At 40.6% G+C, this 17652-nt stretch overlaps 1 protein-coding gene across 19 annotated transcripts in view; it reads left to right on the top strand.

Moving 5' to 3' along the window:
- The window catches only part of MICAL3 (microtubule associated monooxygenase, calponin and LIM domain containing 3), a 161589-nt gene that overhangs the window by 37189 nt on the left and 106748 nt on the right, over nt 1-17652 (top strand). For all 19 annotated transcript variants that reach the window (XM_037390521.1, XM_037390523.1, XM_037390524.1 and 16 more), the window contains one exon: nt 14661-15036. In XM_037390521.1, the coding sequence (XP_037246418.1) occupies nt 14773-15036 (264 nt within the window). In that variant the 5' untranslated portion in view covers nt 14661-14772. The remainder of the gene's footprint in view (nt 1-14660; nt 15037-17652) is intronic.

The raw sequence follows: 17652 nt of genomic DNA, 5'->3' as shown, positions 1-17652 counted from the left end.
AGGATTGAAATAGCTGTGGGCAAGTTTGGTATGTGATATTTAGTTATTAGATGAAGAACAAACCCACCTTAGATAACGGATTGAGTTTGCAGATGTTTTACATCCACATCCGCCTTGCTGCAACTAGCTGTTGCAATGTTACCAACTTCTCTCATGGATTCCCTACGCACCTTTAAATTCTTCTAGGGAAAACAGTATTTAATAGCCAGGTACCTATCTTGTTGGCCATTTTGATTAGGTATTACCTTACTATTAAGTTATTTACATAAACTGATGCCAATGTAATGTGATATAAATAATGAATAGCTTTCTGCTAAAACTGAACTGCCTTGTCCCTTGAAGTGGACGTACATGGGAGTCTAATGCCTAGATATGGACACACAGAGGCAGTAAGTGCTATGCTGAGTACTTGGAGAAGTGTGTGGACATATCACAAGTGTTCTCTCTGGTGTGTCTTGTGAGTTACTGAAATACCTAAATATTGAGTAACCTTAGGGTTACACCCCACAGTGTATACAGAGATGAGCTCTGAGACCCTCCATGCAATAATACACCGGCAGCTTGTTTTCTCTAAAGGTAGCAAGTATAATGGGCATAGGGGCATTTGGAAGCACTTTAACAGCAATCCAAGCTGCAGAAGGACCACCTCTTGTATCCAGTGAAGAATACTGTATTATGCTTGTCAAGGACATAGCTTCAAATTTCTTTCCAGCTAGATACTGTAAACTTCCTGCTGTTTTGTCCTCTGTTTGTCTGAGGTACTCACACAGCTCAACCTATGGCTGTTCATAAATGTGCCAACAATTCCAGATTGAAGTAATAGGTATTTATAAATACTGATCTTTCTGTTAAACTTGAAATCCTACTGGTCTGCTTAATGGCTGTGTTACTGTCAGATCTGAGTAGTTAGCCAAGAGACTAATGGAAGTGAGGTCACTGTTACATAGCATATATGGAAAAGGGAAAACCAAACTCATTCAAGATCAGGTTAGGGCAGTCCTGAATGTCCTACACTGTTGGTGTATTTTAGGTATTTTTAAGAGCCATTCAAAGACACATTAAATTTTTCTTCTTTTGGTATAAAAGACTTCTGAGCAGTCTAATGCACGCTCGAAGCACTGGAACAGTACTTATCTCTTAAATTCTCTGATGTAATTTGGTGAACTGATTATACCCATATAGCTTGTAGTCATCTTACATTCCTTTATTAGCTGTGGGGACAGAGATGCGGCATAAGTTACCTGAAGTATTTCTTTGCATAGCGTACCTATGCCTTTGGGGGAAAACCAACATTCAGATTTTACTTTCCAAAGTAAACAACATGCAGGAGCATACCAATATTTTTTAGTAGGCTGCTTCTGCACCCTGGTGCACTACCAAAACCGCCATTTTCTTGAAACTGTGTGAACCTCTTTCCTGTCTTTCCAAACGACCATTCTCTTTCTTTCAGCTCTACACACATAGGCAAAATTCTGGAAATCTGTTGCCACCTTCAGCTTTCAAGGCTGTAATTCTTTAAAATAGAGAAAGAAGTAAAATGTCATCCATCCTGGCAAGGGAATGGAGTTTCAAATGACTAGGGTCACCTCCTTCGCACTGCTTCCCACCCTGCACAACACATGCATCAGTAAGGGGACAGGCGGTTACAGAAATGGCTACAGTAACAGCTAGTTTGACGGAAAATTCATCTTTATGTAGCTTTTAAAGGCCTTGAAAGCTGAAAATTTTGTACAGCATTATGGTCCTTCAGTAAAGCTTTTTTGCTATGTATACATGTTTGCAGTCATGGTTAAGATGACTTGATTCTGGCTTGGCATATTGATTGTGCATATATTGTCATATCTATATATGTGCAGTAATATCAAAGCACTGGACTAGTTTGGAGGCAAATCCTAGGATGTGTTCTGTTCCTTTTCAGTCTCAGAAAACTGTATTCTGTTAAACTACGTCTTTATTTGCCTGGGGCTTTTCTTATGGGAGAGTGCTCTACAGCCTCATTTCTCTGGTTTTAAACATTGAGTTGCAGTGAGAAAGATAACACGCATTTTTCTGCTGCTGTCAGAGGTGTACTACCCTATTACGTGGATAGGAACGGGTCAGGCAGTAGGGGAGACTGGAAGGGCTGATCACAAGTTCTTTGTAGGCTTGATTGGCCTAACAGCCCATGTGAAGCTTTATCAGTCACCTGACCAGTGGTGTTAATGTTACATCTCTTTCCTGGTGAGACTGCTGCATCCAAACATAGTATTTGTTTCCTTCACAGTTTGATCAGATGGATTTCTGATAGCCCTGGTGGCACTCTTTCATCCTACTTCTGTTGCTCTAGTGCTTGAGATCAGTCAGTTTCCCATGTGTGGTATTTTGATTCTCTGCTAGGGAGCACAATATTCTGAAGCCTCTACTGTACCCACAAGAAGCTAGTTCAGATCTGAACACAAAGACACTTCTCTGCTAGCAAATGCACTGTGAAATATTGCTAGCTGTATATGGGGCATCATGTATTCTACTGAATGCATCATACTTGCATCATCATACACATGAAAGGCTACTTACAGCTGATGCTGCTCAGTTGCAAAAATGAGTGAGGCTTGGATTTGGGATGAGTACTGCACTTCAGAGCATCTTCCTTGGAAACAGAAAGTACCAAATTATGGTTAAGAGGGCAAGGAGCTAGGTTTGTGGGGAAAGATTACTGTTTCTGTTCGTAAAGGATGAGGAGTGTGATGCTACTCCTTTGAGACTAACTTGATCTTTAAATTGACATTCTGTAGAAGGAACTAGAATTTATAGGACACAAATGAAATTAAATTCAGTAGTATAGAAACAATGAACAGTCTGATGTCCTTTCACTTGGAAATGACCAAGAAAGGAGAAATAGGGATCCCTGTCATCAATGAGTACGTTGACGTGTGTACTAGAGCTGGGTTGTAGTTGTGGAAGAGGCTAAAACAATCCCAGAATTGTCAGGAGGAGGATGTACCCTGCAGTATGCACCCTATTATGCCATTCTCTTGTTGAGAACTGTCTGCCCAAATGCACCTACAGCTATAGGCCTTCCTAAGATTCCATACAGAAAACTTTCTCACCCTGCTAGTCCTGTGTCATCGCCCCCATCGTCGTCATTCCACCCCCAAACCAAACAATATGCAGTTCTTCTCCTTGGGGGGGCCTAGGAAAAGAGACCCTATCTTAGACTAGGAGAGCTTGATTTAACCTCAGTGTAATGAAGATCGAGATGGGATATGGCATTGTCTATAAATATACATAGGAAAGGAGGGAAAGCTAATGTGTAGGTCAGTATTATCACAGAAACAAAGGGATGTAAACTTTGCCTGGAAATGAAAAGAAAGCTGTTGATCATAAAACCCAACTGTGTTCAGGAAGAAACTTCTGAGGTCGTAACAGGGATTGGACAAAAAGTGTTACTTAAATCTCAGTTGCCACTGCTATAGCATGATATAGCTCAGAAAATTGGCCGTTTCTGTCAGCCTCAGATCCTTCTGTCTGCCTTTTGGTCTTCCAAATGATTGTTCCCCAGTTATCCCCTATACTTACAGAACATAACTGAGTAGTTGCTGTAGACGGTGCATGCCCAGTTGGTGGGGTCAGCCAGGGAAGGGAACTAAGCCATATTGCTTTCAGAGTGATAATGTCCTTAACAACATGCTTTAACTTCTCATCAGCCCTGAATTGGTCAGGCAGTTGGACTAGATGATCGTTGTAGGTCCTTTCCAACTGAAATATTCTATTCTACTATAGAAACCTGGGGATGTTATGGAAGTGAAAGGTTAAAAGCAAACATTGCTTTTTCATTGTGGCCACTCCAAGTATTTGAAGATCCGAATGTTAGAGTGTTCTAGTCTACCCCATGGAATAGGAAATTTTTCATTACAATTAGCCAGATCTCTGGTCCACAGAGAAAAGGTTACTTGTGATAATTTTTGTGATGTATGTCTGGCAAAGGACAGGCGAGTGAAGAGAGTAGGCATATGGATTTTGGTGGTGCCTTCCAATGTAATCAGGAACAAATTCTTCTCAAATATTTCTCAGCCTTCAAACTGGAGAAGACCAAGCCTTAATAGCAGCATATGCTTCTGTTAGCATAAACAAATGGTAAATATGTGAATACTGAATTATTTAGTACCAGTGAGCAACCAGGATGAGGTTGAAGGCCCCAGGTTGTTCTCTCTGGAGAGGAGCATACAGTTAATGCTGTGGTCTGCTGCCCAGGAGCACTGTATAGATCTCCAGGAAAGTGGCTACTGTCATGCTATGGTTCTACCACCATTGTGTTGGCCGTCCCCAGTTAACGGAGCTGTGCTGTGCTGCCAGTCCTTTCTGGCCGACTGAGCCTGAAAGCAGCAGTTGAGTGAAGCTGAAGAAAGGATTTCTTAACTTCAGTATTTTTCCTAAAGAGAGCTTGTCAGTCTGATTCTGAAGTTACTACCTGCCTTCAGGTAAGCTAGCAGCAGCCTGTTGGTATTATCACTGAGAAAGTCACAAGTTCGCTTTAGTCTTTCTTGCCCCTTCTCCTGGCTGCGTTAAAAGCATTTTGAAAAAGTGCCATTCTGGTTAGTGCTCAAATACCAGATGGAGGATGGTGTTATGAAATAAGGGATTATGGAAGTTGCTCAGTTTGAACCCAAGGTGCAGACTGAATCATCCGCCAGTGGAAATCCTGGAATGCCCTGCGAGACACATTCCAGCCTGGAAGTAGCTTAGTGGCAAAGCAGTGCGCCAGGGCTATGAAACTATGCTGGATAGAAGTTATTTCACAGTAAGGTACTTCTCCATGACCACTGAGAGCTTTTACCAATGAAAGAGGTGTGTGTAGGTGCCTTGTACAAAAGGTGATTGTGTGTCTCTTGGTGGGGACTCTCAGACCTGCACTGAGGAGGGTGCTCATGCTCTCTCATAGAGCAACTTTCTCTGCCAGAAAGCTGGGAGGTTCAGCTAAGGATATCTGCCTCAGACCCCCAGATATCCTTGCAGAGGAATGCCCTTTATCTAGAGGAGGATGGAATTAAAAAGACTAGACAGAAAAGTCCTTGAGGATGAAAGGCAAAGAGAGAAGCTTTTATGTGTGCTCACTACTAGGAACAGATTCTGCTGAATGGCATCCTTACACTTTGATTGGATTAAATCTCTGACTAATTCATACCAAGTCTTTTCATGTCCCCACCAGTGCAGCTGTATTTGAGCAGACTGGTAATGTCTGCCTGTGGAAGTGATGACTGCCATCTTATTTCAGAAACTGCTTGCCAAAGCCTCAGGGAGAGGAGAGTAAATCACAAACCCGCCTCCACCTCTTTCCTCTGTAACCGATTTCCTAACAGATTTTCATTTGCTTGAGGCAATGAGCTTGGCATGGTGTTGGCTGAGAGAGGCATCTTCTCTGCCTCGGGCAGCTGGAGGGGAGTTGCTATCTGGCCAGTTGAAACTGTTTCAGCATTTACTGAGAGTCAAATGTCCAGCCAAGTGGGGAACATACTGACTGGTTACTATTTTTAAGCTATGTAACAGTATGTGCAAATGCTACTAATTTATGTCCAGAGTTGAAAGTTCGATGTTACATGTTTTGTTTTTGCCATACTCTCTCCATATATATATATATATATATGTATAAAAATATATATATATATACACTTCCCCCTCATCTGCATTACCTTTCCAGGTTTTGCTACGTTTTGTAGCATGAGAAGATGTAGTTTCTGTATTCTACCTGTTGTCATAGTTCAGCCAAAATGTTAAACAAGTTATTTGCTTACAATATATTCCTGTCTCCAGGTAAAAGCTTTCCTTGTACTTATGAGGAAGATGAATGATGGGAAGTATTAGACACACAGGATTGTGTAATAGAGATGAATTTTCATTAAGATGCTATGTTTGATCAGTTGTCATTTGACAGTCTCACAGTGAAGTTTTCCAGTTGCTAAGGGCTGGATTTTGCTTTGCTTTCTTAAATTATTATTGTTGCCAAAGATATCAGAGTGCAAAGGGTGGGTATTGTTCAGAAGGGGAAAGATTTGCGTGAGTAGATTTATCAAGGGTTAATACTAAACTAAATTTAAGATACTGTCAAATTAGGGACTCCAAGACGTAAATATAGTAAGAGAGTGCTTTGAAAGGCTAGGATGGAGATATTGGTTTTTTTCCCCCCTCTGAGAATTAAATCATGTCTACAGGAATTCAGCCTGGGAGAGGTTATAGAAGAGGTTTATGGGACCTGTGGAATAGACCTCAATTAAATGATCTAATTTATTAATTTATGAAATAAAAGTTATAGAGTTATTGTATGTGTGGGGTTTTTTCTTCCTGTGATCTAATGAATTGGGATTTAGCATTGTGTACATTGAACATGTTCTGCTTCTTTTCTGTTATCTAGAAGCCCCATGCTTTAAGAGTCTAGACAAAGAAGTTTTACTATGAAAATGAAGTGTAGCTCCATGCTGCGTCTGCCAGTCATTCCAAAAAAAGAAAATTCAAAACATGATGAAAACCAGTCTCCTTCTGGTTCCCTTCAGATCCAGCTTTATGTCCTGTTCAAGCTTTTTTCAGTCAGTAGTGCTCTTGCTGAGGTGTGTAATTCTCTGTCTTTGCAAAATGAAATGAAATTGTTGAATTGTACTTCATGGTCTAATCTAGTGACTAATGCGGGAGGACAGTACAGGCCTGTGGTGGCCTGCGGAGTATCAAGTAACAGCCTGCTCCGTGTACTACAGATTGAGTTCTTAGTTGTTGCCATTTCTGGTTTTAGATATTTAGAGAGGGTACGCAGCTCACATTCATGCACAGCTTCTAAGAAGAGAGAAAAGCTAGGTGTAGTGATTTGAGCTATATGAGTAGGGCACACCTATCAGCAGTTATAAACACACTGGGATTTTCTTTGGCGGCAGCAGCAAAGCTTGAGGGGCTTGGCCTGCTGGTGAAGCTTGGGTCTGGTGGCTATGCATGGGTTGGGGGCAGTGATAGCTGGGATATAGAGTGCCAGATGCATTAACAGTGACAAATGAGGGTAGTAGCAGGTACTGGGTAAGGTGCTCATCCTTGTATGCAGGTGAGTCCTTGAGGTAATGTTCCTAGTTGAACCTTTCTCATTAAAGAAAGGAGGTGGAAGTTCTGGAGGTCTGGGTTTAAGGTTCAGTTTCTTTGGTGTTTTTTGATCTCTGCATGTATATTTTACCTGGTAATTACAAAGGCTGAGGTTGCACCACAGGTTGTAGCGTGACTTTTCCTAGAATAAAGCTGGGGATTTGTTTTGTTTTTAAATTTCAACAGCTTTTAAATGAAGTGGGTTGTGGGTTGGAGAAATCTGTATTTCTCCTTTTATTCAAATGTCTGTTTACTTTAGTTTCTTGGCGTCCGAAGGAGTCTTGCAAGGTCTGCATTAGGAAAAAAAAATTAAAAATTTTTAAGTCCCTCTGTTCTCCATATTCAGTCTTCCTCCACAGAAACAGGATATACATCCATTAAATAATATGTTTGAACTGCTCTGTGCAGCGTACTCCATTTGTGATGCCACAGCTGGTTGAGTGTGTGTGGAGGGTGGAATTATGAATCTTTTAATCCTGTTTTCTAACTCCCTTCTCCTCCACTGCTTTCTTCAAGGAAGTGCCTGCCTCTTTTCCACACCTATAACAGCTGAGAGTTGGAAGCAGCACAAATAAAACTTTTTTTCCCTATGCACATTTTTGAAGTCTGTAATTGGAATATTTGTTCTTTGTTTTGTGGGAGTCTGGTATTTGTCAAGCCAGTGAGCAGTGAGTTAAAAGTCCAGGCAGCCATCTGCCTTGATTAGAATGAATGACCAATCTTTGGGTTTGCTTCTGAGGTGCTGAGATGTTTCTTTTGATGACCCAAATGAAGGTGGCTTTGGTAAGCTCAGCCTAGTTTGGATCGTGTGATTCTGTGTGACTAGTAATCTTTGACCTGGGTAAAGCAGAATTACATAATATAAGGGAGAACTGTAGCACATAAGTGGATATAATAGTAGGCAAGCACATACTGCACATACTGCTTTAGATGCTAGACCATTACACTTCTCAGATCTCATGAACCTTTTTATGTGTTCTTTGAAGAATAGTAATTTTTTTCCTTTTGTCACTTGCAGATCATACAGTTGTGTCTGTGTCTTTGTCCCTGTTGATTTGCTTTCCTGTACTAACTTTTGTGATTGCTGCAGTCTGTGTTTTGGTACCAGGTTCTGACAGATAGAAGCCTTCACTAATCTAAATTTTAAAAGATGTGTTCATGTGAGTTTCATTAGAGAATTTCTTTTTTGAGATATTTTTATATTTTTTTTTTTACACATAAATATAGGCTCTTGTTTGTTTTCTCACTGTGTCATGGAATGGCTTGGGGTGATCAGTGTGCTGGCAGAACCTGAGGGCCTCAGAGGACTTGGCTCACTGGGCTGCAGAGGTTGTTAGAGTGTGTTTGTAGCCTCCAGTCTTTGTTCTGCTCAAAATTTCTAATTGAGTCAGAACAATGTTCTTGTTCTCTTAGGTTCAGTAAAGCTTTTCTGAAAGCTCCTTTTCCTGTGGCATAGCATGTTGCTCAGAAAGATGAATCAATCCATGTCCTGTATGATGTCAAAAGCTGGTATGTCTTACTGTGCTAAGGCAGCTGATTTGTTTTATCCCCATTTGAAGTCAGAAATACAGTTTTGTGAAACGCTCATTCCAGTAATTTCTTACAGGCCTTTTTTTTTTTTTTCCTTTTCTTTTTTCTTTTTTTTCCCCTCTGCATGTGAGCTTTCCTCAGGTTATTGGATAGTGTTTGGGGAAGTTCAGCTTGTAAAACTGGGTGGGAACTAACTTTTAAGATGTGTTTTTATGTTGAAATGTAATATCAGGAGCAGCTTCAAAGCACTTCAAACAGTGTTGGCATTCAACCTTCTTGCCCTGTTAAGTGGTGGAATGAGAAGCCTCCATGTGCTTCAGCCTGGCAGTGGAGTCACCTCCACCTAGTGTAAAGTGATTGTACGCTTACCTTAGAAGTGGGATATATGTTGCTCATGAGAAAAAATACCCATGTTCTGACTGCCTACAGGTGTGGGCCATGGTCTTTATGGGAAAAGCTTGTAAACTAATGGCTCCCTGTATTGAAACAGCCAGATTTGTGGTTTGATGACTTGTGTTTTCTTGGAAGGATTTGTGGGAGATGCATGGATTTTACCACCCAGATAACAAATGGAGCTTTTGCTGTTGTATGGCATTGGGTTTTGGGAGGCCTATAAAGGGAAGTGTTGCTCATTTGACTTTTTGCATTAATGGCCATGCTCCAAGAAGTTTGTTATGAGAGTTTTGGTTCTAGTGAGATGTAGTACTTTTTACCATTGGAATAAAAGCATCTTTACTTCTTTGAGAAATACAGGGGTGTTTTTGCTGTGCATGTAGAGTACTGTGTGGTTGTTTATAGTATGGTGACAGTTCCAAGATGTAAAGAATGACCCCAGCTTCCCAAATACACAGCTGGTGAGTTGTTGCTAGGTGGGAAGGGATCACTGAATTGGTTGCTGGTCACCCAATGCGAAGGCTTGTACCATGAGGGATCTGCCTAATATATGGCTGTCAGGTATTTAAGCTAGTAGTTCTTGAAGCTTGTCTTGCAATATGACAGCTATCCAGGTGGCCTGCTGTTCTCTTATTATCTTATAAGGGGGCAGCTACTTCTTCCTTGGTATAATTTTTATTCCAAAGAAAAAATAATGTGTTTCTTGGTCTCTTTTATTTATGTTGGTGTTCATTCACTGCAGGGACTCTTCTGTGATCAGTGTTATGTATGACAGTGCCACAGAATAGTGTTTGTTGAATTCATATAGATAAAAGGTTTTATTTTATAGATGTAATGTTTTCAGTACTCATGTTATGGCACTTAAGTAATGGTTAGTAATAAACAACTAAACATTTTTCTTCAGTACCTTGGCAGGAATTTGGAACCAACATATTATCTGTAACAGCTTCTGTATTTGTGTTTCCATGTTCTTGGATATAATTTGCATTTCTTTTCAAATCGTTACTGGACTGAGTTTTTCTTGATGTGAGAATTCTATGAACTGTTTGTGTATGTGCTTTGATCTTCTCTTTAAGAATGAGTTCTTGTATTTGCAGCCAAGTTCGTATTTGGTCTCTCATTCTCCCACTTTTGTCCTAGCTTGGGAGAGAGGGTAGACAGGGAAGAGGTGGAGACCAAAAAGACTCACTCCCATATGGTGGGCAGAAGCCCCCCAAATCAGGATTAATAAGTGTATTAAAACACAAACATCTTTTTTCCACCGTATTTGCTTCAGTGTTGAATTTCATGAATGGGAGCAGACCTAAATACCATCTTAAAACATACTGTGGACAGTGCTGACATTCCTTTATTCCATCTGGTATAAAAGGGAAGCTGCAAACAATGGCAACCACGCCTTTGTCCTCCTGTTTTCCCATTCTTTGTATAATACAGAGCTAAAATAATTGCTTTAGCTTTTCTTGTTAAAATTGTCCTCTTTTTTGCCACCTGTTTCAGTCTTACCACTGCCCAATAGCTGCACTTTTTGATACCTGTGATCACTTAGAAAGTCGTGAACATATTGTAGCAAAGTCCATTGTTTAGTTTTAGCTAAAAGTAAAATAAATCAAATCCTGGAAATGAAAACAGAGCTTTTTCATTTGTTGGAATAAAGACTTTTTTTAGTGTGGTTTACTGAAGAAGGGAGGCTTATGAGATTGAGCTGTTTGTCCATCTGCTTTTCAGTTCATCCTTAGTAACTTTTGAACAATTTCATCCAGATTTGATGGAGAATAAAAGTCCCAAAGGTAATTGGTTTCTTACAAGAAAACTGGAGGCTGGGTGGAGGAGAGAGACAAAAATAGGTGTCCCCACTGTCTGCAGCATAAGCTTAACAATAATCTGTGCTTAGGCTTTTGTTAGCCAAGTTACAAGTGTGTACTGGCTGCCTAGGTACGGCAGGAATCTCAGAGTTTCCAGACCGTGTGACTGAGTCTCGCTTAGGCAGAAGCGGAGGGGCCATGAAAGGGAGACAAGGACATAGGGGGAATGTTGCTGGGGAACTAGAACTCTTAAGGAAAGGAGGAAATCAGTGGAAATGGGGCTATTGGAGCTATCAGGAGTTTTACGATTGATGGACAAGCTTGCTTTCAGATTCCTCATGATACTACTGCAGTTTGTTGATCTCTGACTTCTCAAGAGATTTGTCTGTCGAGGGTGCATCTGTGGTGTTTGCCTGGCTGTGAAATAATTAAAATGTAAGAAAGCATTTACATTGTGCTCAGAGAGACTCAGCATGCTGAAGTGGAGACAGGCAGTTACTTTGGCAAATGTTTTATTCACTCAAAATGCTGTTTTAAGCTAGGCAGAACGAGCTGCAAATTTAGATGGAATTAACTCAATAATTTCCAGCATCCTTCTCCATTTTTTTCCAGTGGAAAATGCATTCCCATAATATCTTACTTTTCCAGGCTCAAGTCATTAGTTGAGTGAGCACTTTCAACAAAATAAGGATGGGAAACATAGTGGGGATGACTCCTATAATGGGGATTTATTTGCCTGGAATCTAGGAGCCCTGCATTTGCAACACTTTCTGCAGGAGCTTGAATTTGTATGACAAAATCCATTATATATATAATCTGCAAAGTCTCTTCCTCTCTTTTGCATTTGCCAGAAGTAGGGCACTGGACTTTCGCATATGCATTTGGTCAAATATTCATATTCCTGCATCTGTGGTGACTGTGGGAAGGAACCACCACCTGGAATTATTCATTGCCAGTGTCTCTGTGTTTCATAGGTTTCTTTTGTCGGGGCAAATGCTGGAGATCCTGAGCATACTTGCAGTCATGAGTCAGTGACAACCTCATGCTATTATTGTAAATAGCAACACAAACACTCTTCTTGCATGCGTTTTTTCACGGCCTTTGTCTTTCTCTCGAACACTCCAGCCAAGGAATTTACAGAGCTTCTGAGTCAGCAATCAGCTGCCTCGAGACAAAACATACAGGATACTGCAGACTTGCAGAATAGCCGACAAGGCATGCGAATACTCTGGAAACCTGGCAAATAGTTCTTGCCTGCCTTTGCTTTCCTCGTGTAATTTCCATGTTCTCTGATGTGTTCCTCATGGGTTCCAAGGACTTTCGGTTTGCATCAAGAATGCAGAGCTCTGGGGAGTGACTTACCGAGGTGACGGAAGCCTCAGTATTTGACCTGTGGGCATAACTGATTTCACAGCCTGCATGAAATGGGATGTCGGCAGAACTGCTCTATAATGGGCCACTTGGGTTGTGCTGCATAAAATGACCTGCTTGGTTTGTCTCCTGGCTTCGCAAACCTTGAACACAAAGCAGTAAGTTCCTAGAATGAAAGTAGTTTGGATTTTAACTTTGGGATCTCTCTGAGCAGTGCAGGACCAATGACGCTTCACTCCTTTGTTGAAAAACTACGATAGAAGGAAGGGTGAGGAACAAAACCCATGTTGTCCTTACACCTGGATATATCAGCAATGGACTGTGGACTAGCAGACTTAAAATTGCCACTCCACTTAGTAGAAGTTATATGATCTAAATTGCTTTTTCTGAGGAAGTGTCAGTCACCTGAAGCGCTGGTGTAAAGTGAGTGCTTGGGTGGTGGAGCAGGGTGAAAAGGTGGGGGAAACATAACACAAAATAGTATTCAACTTGCAACAATGTGCTGATTGATAAGGCATATGACTGTAGCTATTTTATTGTGTCTGTATTACACAGATGCACTGAAATTACTGCTTCAGTGTAAGAGGTGATGCTGGAGCTCTTTTATCACATTCTTCTTGAGAGCAGAGGAGGAGATACAAGCTTAAAGCACAGAACCTTTGACCTCTGCAGTAGTGCAGTTGTTACCCTGAGGTGCAAGCCTGGAGCTTGTTTCCAGCTGCACAACAGGAAAGTTAAGATTAATAAGGAAAGCAGTTAGTTCCATCCTGCTTAGTGAGCAGTAATGATAACGGACATGGCATCACTACCAGTCAGTTAGAAAAACAACTTCATATGTACTGAGTCCTCTAAGGCGGTGGTCCTAATAAAGTCATAATCACATTCTTCGGTATAACCCATTGTTGTACTGTTGCTTCTGTAGGAAATTCTATTTTTATTTTCAGTAACAAAGAGTTTGTGGCTGTATGTAAAGATTTCCAGGTCTCCTTTGCTATTTCTAAATGTAAGCAATAAATAGCATGTTACGGTGAAATGCAGGAGTGCCCAAATAAACTGCTGCGGAGCTGTCATACAGCAGGGGAAGAGACATGAGCTGTAATGTTTGAGTTGGCTTCCTGTCTGCTGGAAGCAGGAAAAGAGCTGGTGAGAATCTAGAAGGCTTTATCCAAGTTCACATACTTCCTTTTTTACCTGAATACCCTTTGCAAAAAAACAAAGGACAAAAAGCACCTCAGAAATGCTTTCACTTCCATAGTTCCCACATACATTCCCATGCTGCTCTACTATCTGAAGACAAACAGAAGGATTCTTTCTTAGAGAGTAGTCTATTATGTGCATGTACTTAGTTTTATGTATAAAAAGAAGAAAGATTTATTATACATAAAAAAGGAGAGGGAGAGAAAATACCTTTTCTTTAAACAAAATCTGCTATTTATGGTCTGAACAATTCATTCTGTAGGTTTGCAGGCTGCTTCTGAGGGATCCCAGAAAAGCAACTAAGAGTAGCAGACGTCCTGTTAGTGTATTTAATCTGCTGAGGACCCCAGTTGCCACCTAAAATTTTGTAGGGACCTGAATGTCAAAAGAAGTTGAAAACTCACAGAGTAGAGGAACTACTAGGAGAATCTCATGAGGGTCGTGCGTCGGCCACATGTCACTCTTGCACTGCTTGCTTACCTACAGGCATACACAGAATACTTTAGGAAGGCAAATGCTTATACTGCTCGATACAACACAGGCAGACATAATTTTTTTCAGTCTTGACATCTTTGCTTAAGCATTTGATTGCTATTAGCAGGTTTAACTTTGTAGGATTGCAGTAGCCATCACTGGATGGTTATGTCACTGTACAAAAGCAGTGTGTGCAAGGACTCTGACAGAGGTATCGGCTTGTGCTATGCCATCCTCTTTCTTCTCTATTATCATGAGCAAAGACCCATGTCCTTTTAGAATGAAGGAACCAAAACTTACTTTACTGGTGGAATACCAGCTCCTAAAGTTCTTTGTGGTAGTAGTATTTTTAAGACAAGCATGTAACTATTGCTGTGGTGTTAACCACAGTGATCTGGTTATCACAGTGACTGCTACATTAGTAAGTCTGTATCCTTTGTTTTAAAATGCTGCCTACTTCCAAACATCATGTAATATCTGCCAGTTTACTTTAACTTCTCTGCTGTTCACGTGAAATGAGTTTTGATAAAACTTCCTAGGGACTGGCTCAGGTTAAAGTATTTTGCGATTTAACAGAGGCGAGATGTCCCAGTCTGCAGTGAGGCTCAGTGAGCTTTGGAAGGCTCAGCTTCAATCAGCTTGGGTGGGAGCCCTCAGGATATTGATCAGTTGACTTAGATAGGACTGATGCCTTATTAGTTACTGAGAATCTGGGCTCTCAGTTCAACAGGCTTAGTCAAAATTTTGGAAAGAAAAAAAAAAGAGCAAGCTCAGTTACTTTTTCTTCTTTTTATTTTATAGGTTAATAATGCTTGTAAGCCAGAGGTGAAAGTGGCTCAGCAGAGCAACATCAGGAAGTCTGGCAGACTGGAAGAGAACAGCTGCCCCCAAGGGCAGCTGCAAAGCGTGAAGGATGGAGGAAAGTAAGAATGAGAAGGTGAACCAGGCTCATGTTCTCTTCGACAGATTCGTCCAGGCTTCAACCTGCAAGGGAACTCTTAAGGCTTTCCAAGAACTCTGTGACTACCTAGAGCTAAAGCCTAAGGACTACCGTTCTTTCTATCACAAACTGAAGTCCAAGCTCAATTACTGGAAAGCCAAAGCCTTATGGGCCAAATTGGATAAAAGAGGCAGCCATAAGGACTATAAGAAGGGGAAAGCATGCGCCAATACAAAGGTAAGAGATTTATTTATGGTGGTCAAGACACCTATTACCCAGTTTGTCTCTAGAATACACAAGAAAAATGTCTGGATGTAGAACAATGTTTGCCTGGTGTCAACACAGGCCCAGGGAAGATTCAGGAATGTTCTCAGGCATACTATTTATAATATATAGTTTCAATTTGGTAGCATTTAATGCTCAATCAGTAATTGTGTTTGCTACTACCAAATTTGACTGCCCGCTTGAATAGCAGAAGCTAAATGGAAGTCCTTGGAAATTACCAGAATATTTGTAATTTATTCAGGAGAAGCAGCCTGCAAGTTTCTGTTTTGTGGTTTTGTGGCATCAGTACCGTAGATGGCTTAGAAAATCTTAGCTGGTAAACCTTTAATCTTGGTAGGATTTTCTTTTTTTACATTTTTTACTTTTTTAAAAAAGGAACAGATAGTGCAAAAGATGATAGAATTAGAACAGGATTCTGTCCTTCATTGAGGACAATACATGCTGTTTCTTCTTTTGAATATTCACCTTTTGGGAGAAGGAAATATCTTAATAGGAGGAATTAATGACTAATTCCTCAGTAGAGAACTAAGAGGGAAATACATCCTGTTCAGAATATGTCAGTTGTTTCAGATCTGTGGACTGAAGTTTAATTCCCAACTAGATATTAGAAAGTTATATTTCTTGATTTCTTGATTGTTTATTCTGTTTCACTTTCCAGTGGTCATTTTCATATGATGGTGGCATTTATAATTAATTACTACAATATCACTGGAAAAATTACTAGTGGACCAACGTGCACTTGTACTAGACCTTGTAAAGATAACACTTTCCTCAAAAAGCTTACAGTTGATATGTCAGATGATAGGTAACAGGTGCATATAGATTAACTTGGAAAACAATAAAACAGTTGGGCGCTGTTGGTAATCACAGGGGGCAGTAGCCTTAACACCCTGAAGGTCCAACCACTTTATTGAGGTTTACTTTTTTGAGGCAGCATGACAAAGGAGGGACTTACAGGAAGATTAATATAGTGACTTTTGTGTATATTTAGGAATAAACCTTCCAAACGGTATGGACATCATGGAGCAAAGTTCAAAATTTTTTTTCTGAAAACTTGACTGCACTTTGCGTTCAATGGATTCAGGAATTGCTCTGATTTTGAATGAAGCATGATGAGTAGAGCTGAAATGGGGTGTTAAAGGCTGTGAAATGAAGACAGGTAGCTTATATTTTAATGAGAAAGAGATTGAGGAAGCTGTGCAAGAGTGTAGAGTTATTTTAATTTATTTGAAGTAACAGACTAAAAGTGATTTTTGCATCTGGGCTCTGAATATATATCTTAGTGGGCAAGACTGTATTTGTTAACCTTGAAGGAAAGGTTGCTTCGACAGCAGAGGTGTAACATGAAAGAGGAGATTTAATGGAAGAATATGTGTGTGACTTGGATATTGCTTGATTATGAGGATATACAAAAAAATAGATAGGAGTGGACATTAACATCCAGCTATGAAAGACATTCGGGAAATTGATTGTGACACTTACCTAGAAGGGAAGTGGTGAGGTGAGTTAAGGGTGTTGGAGCTTGATTTTATCATGTTGGGCTTGAACTGAAAACTAGGCAGCCATGAGGAGATGTCAGAAAGGTAGAGACTTCAGCTTAGACAAAAAGTAGTCAACTCTGAGCTGGAAAAGTTCTGTGAATCTGCAGCACTGAAAAGCTGATTGAGCCAGTGACTGTGAATGAGGTGATACAAAGGCACGTTGTAGAGGAAGATGGTAAAGAGGTGAAGGGTGAAGCCTGTGGGAAGTTTGTGGTGAGAGGTGTGGGAGAAGTGAGGGAAGTCCTTCAGTTAGTGCTCTGAAAGAATAGCTGAAAACATAGAGGAGTACTGAGTCTTAAAATAAATCAGAAAAGGACACGCTTTGAAGAAACACATGTAGCCAGCTGTCTATAAAACATCTCTTAAAGTGCAGTTGAAAACTGAGTAAAAGAGGTAAAGCATACTGGGAGTGATGTTTGACTAAAGAGATTGCTAGAGATTTTGTATAGTCCAAAAGCTTGGCCTATTTTGTGCACCAAAGCCAAGGTAGAGAGAGTGTAGGATGGAAATGGAGAAATGAGATCAGGGGAGGGGTTGTAGAAGTGTCATGCAGTGATCATGGACATGAGGTAATGGTGAGATAAACAGACTTAAGGGGTCATGTGTGATTCTCTTGTCATTTAATGATGAGAGAGAAACCTCAGAACTTGCTGCTGTTGGTGGTGGTGGTGGGAATAATTGCAGGGGACATGTCAATGACAATGCTGAATTGGTCTCTGTTAGAGGAATGGGAAGACTTACTCCGTAGCTTCTCTCCTGTGTGGGTGACGAGGAGGAGAGAGAGAGTAAAGGAAAAGAGGAAGAGGAGTGGAGGCAAGACAGAGAGGAATTTGCCAGTCTTGCTAAGAAGCTGTTGGTGAGATGCTGTATAGGAACACAAGTGAAAAGGTGGATGGTGAATAAATTAAAGGTGGCACCCCGCCTCTGCCCCAGTGCAGAAACATTTAGGACTGTGGATTTGCGATTCATGCCATTTTGAGTAGTGAAATTAGTACCTGAAAGGAAGTGAAATCTAGTTAATTTTTTT

This window comes from Falco rusticolus, chromosome 5, assembly GCF_015220075.1.
Source record: "Falco rusticolus isolate bFalRus1 chromosome 5, bFalRus1.pri, whole genome shotgun sequence".
NCBI lineage: Eukaryota > Metazoa > Chordata > Aves > Falconiformes > Falconidae > Falco > Falco rusticolus.
The sequence above is the reverse complement of the archived record's forward strand: the minus strand, read 5'-3'. Positions and strand labels throughout refer to the sequence as shown.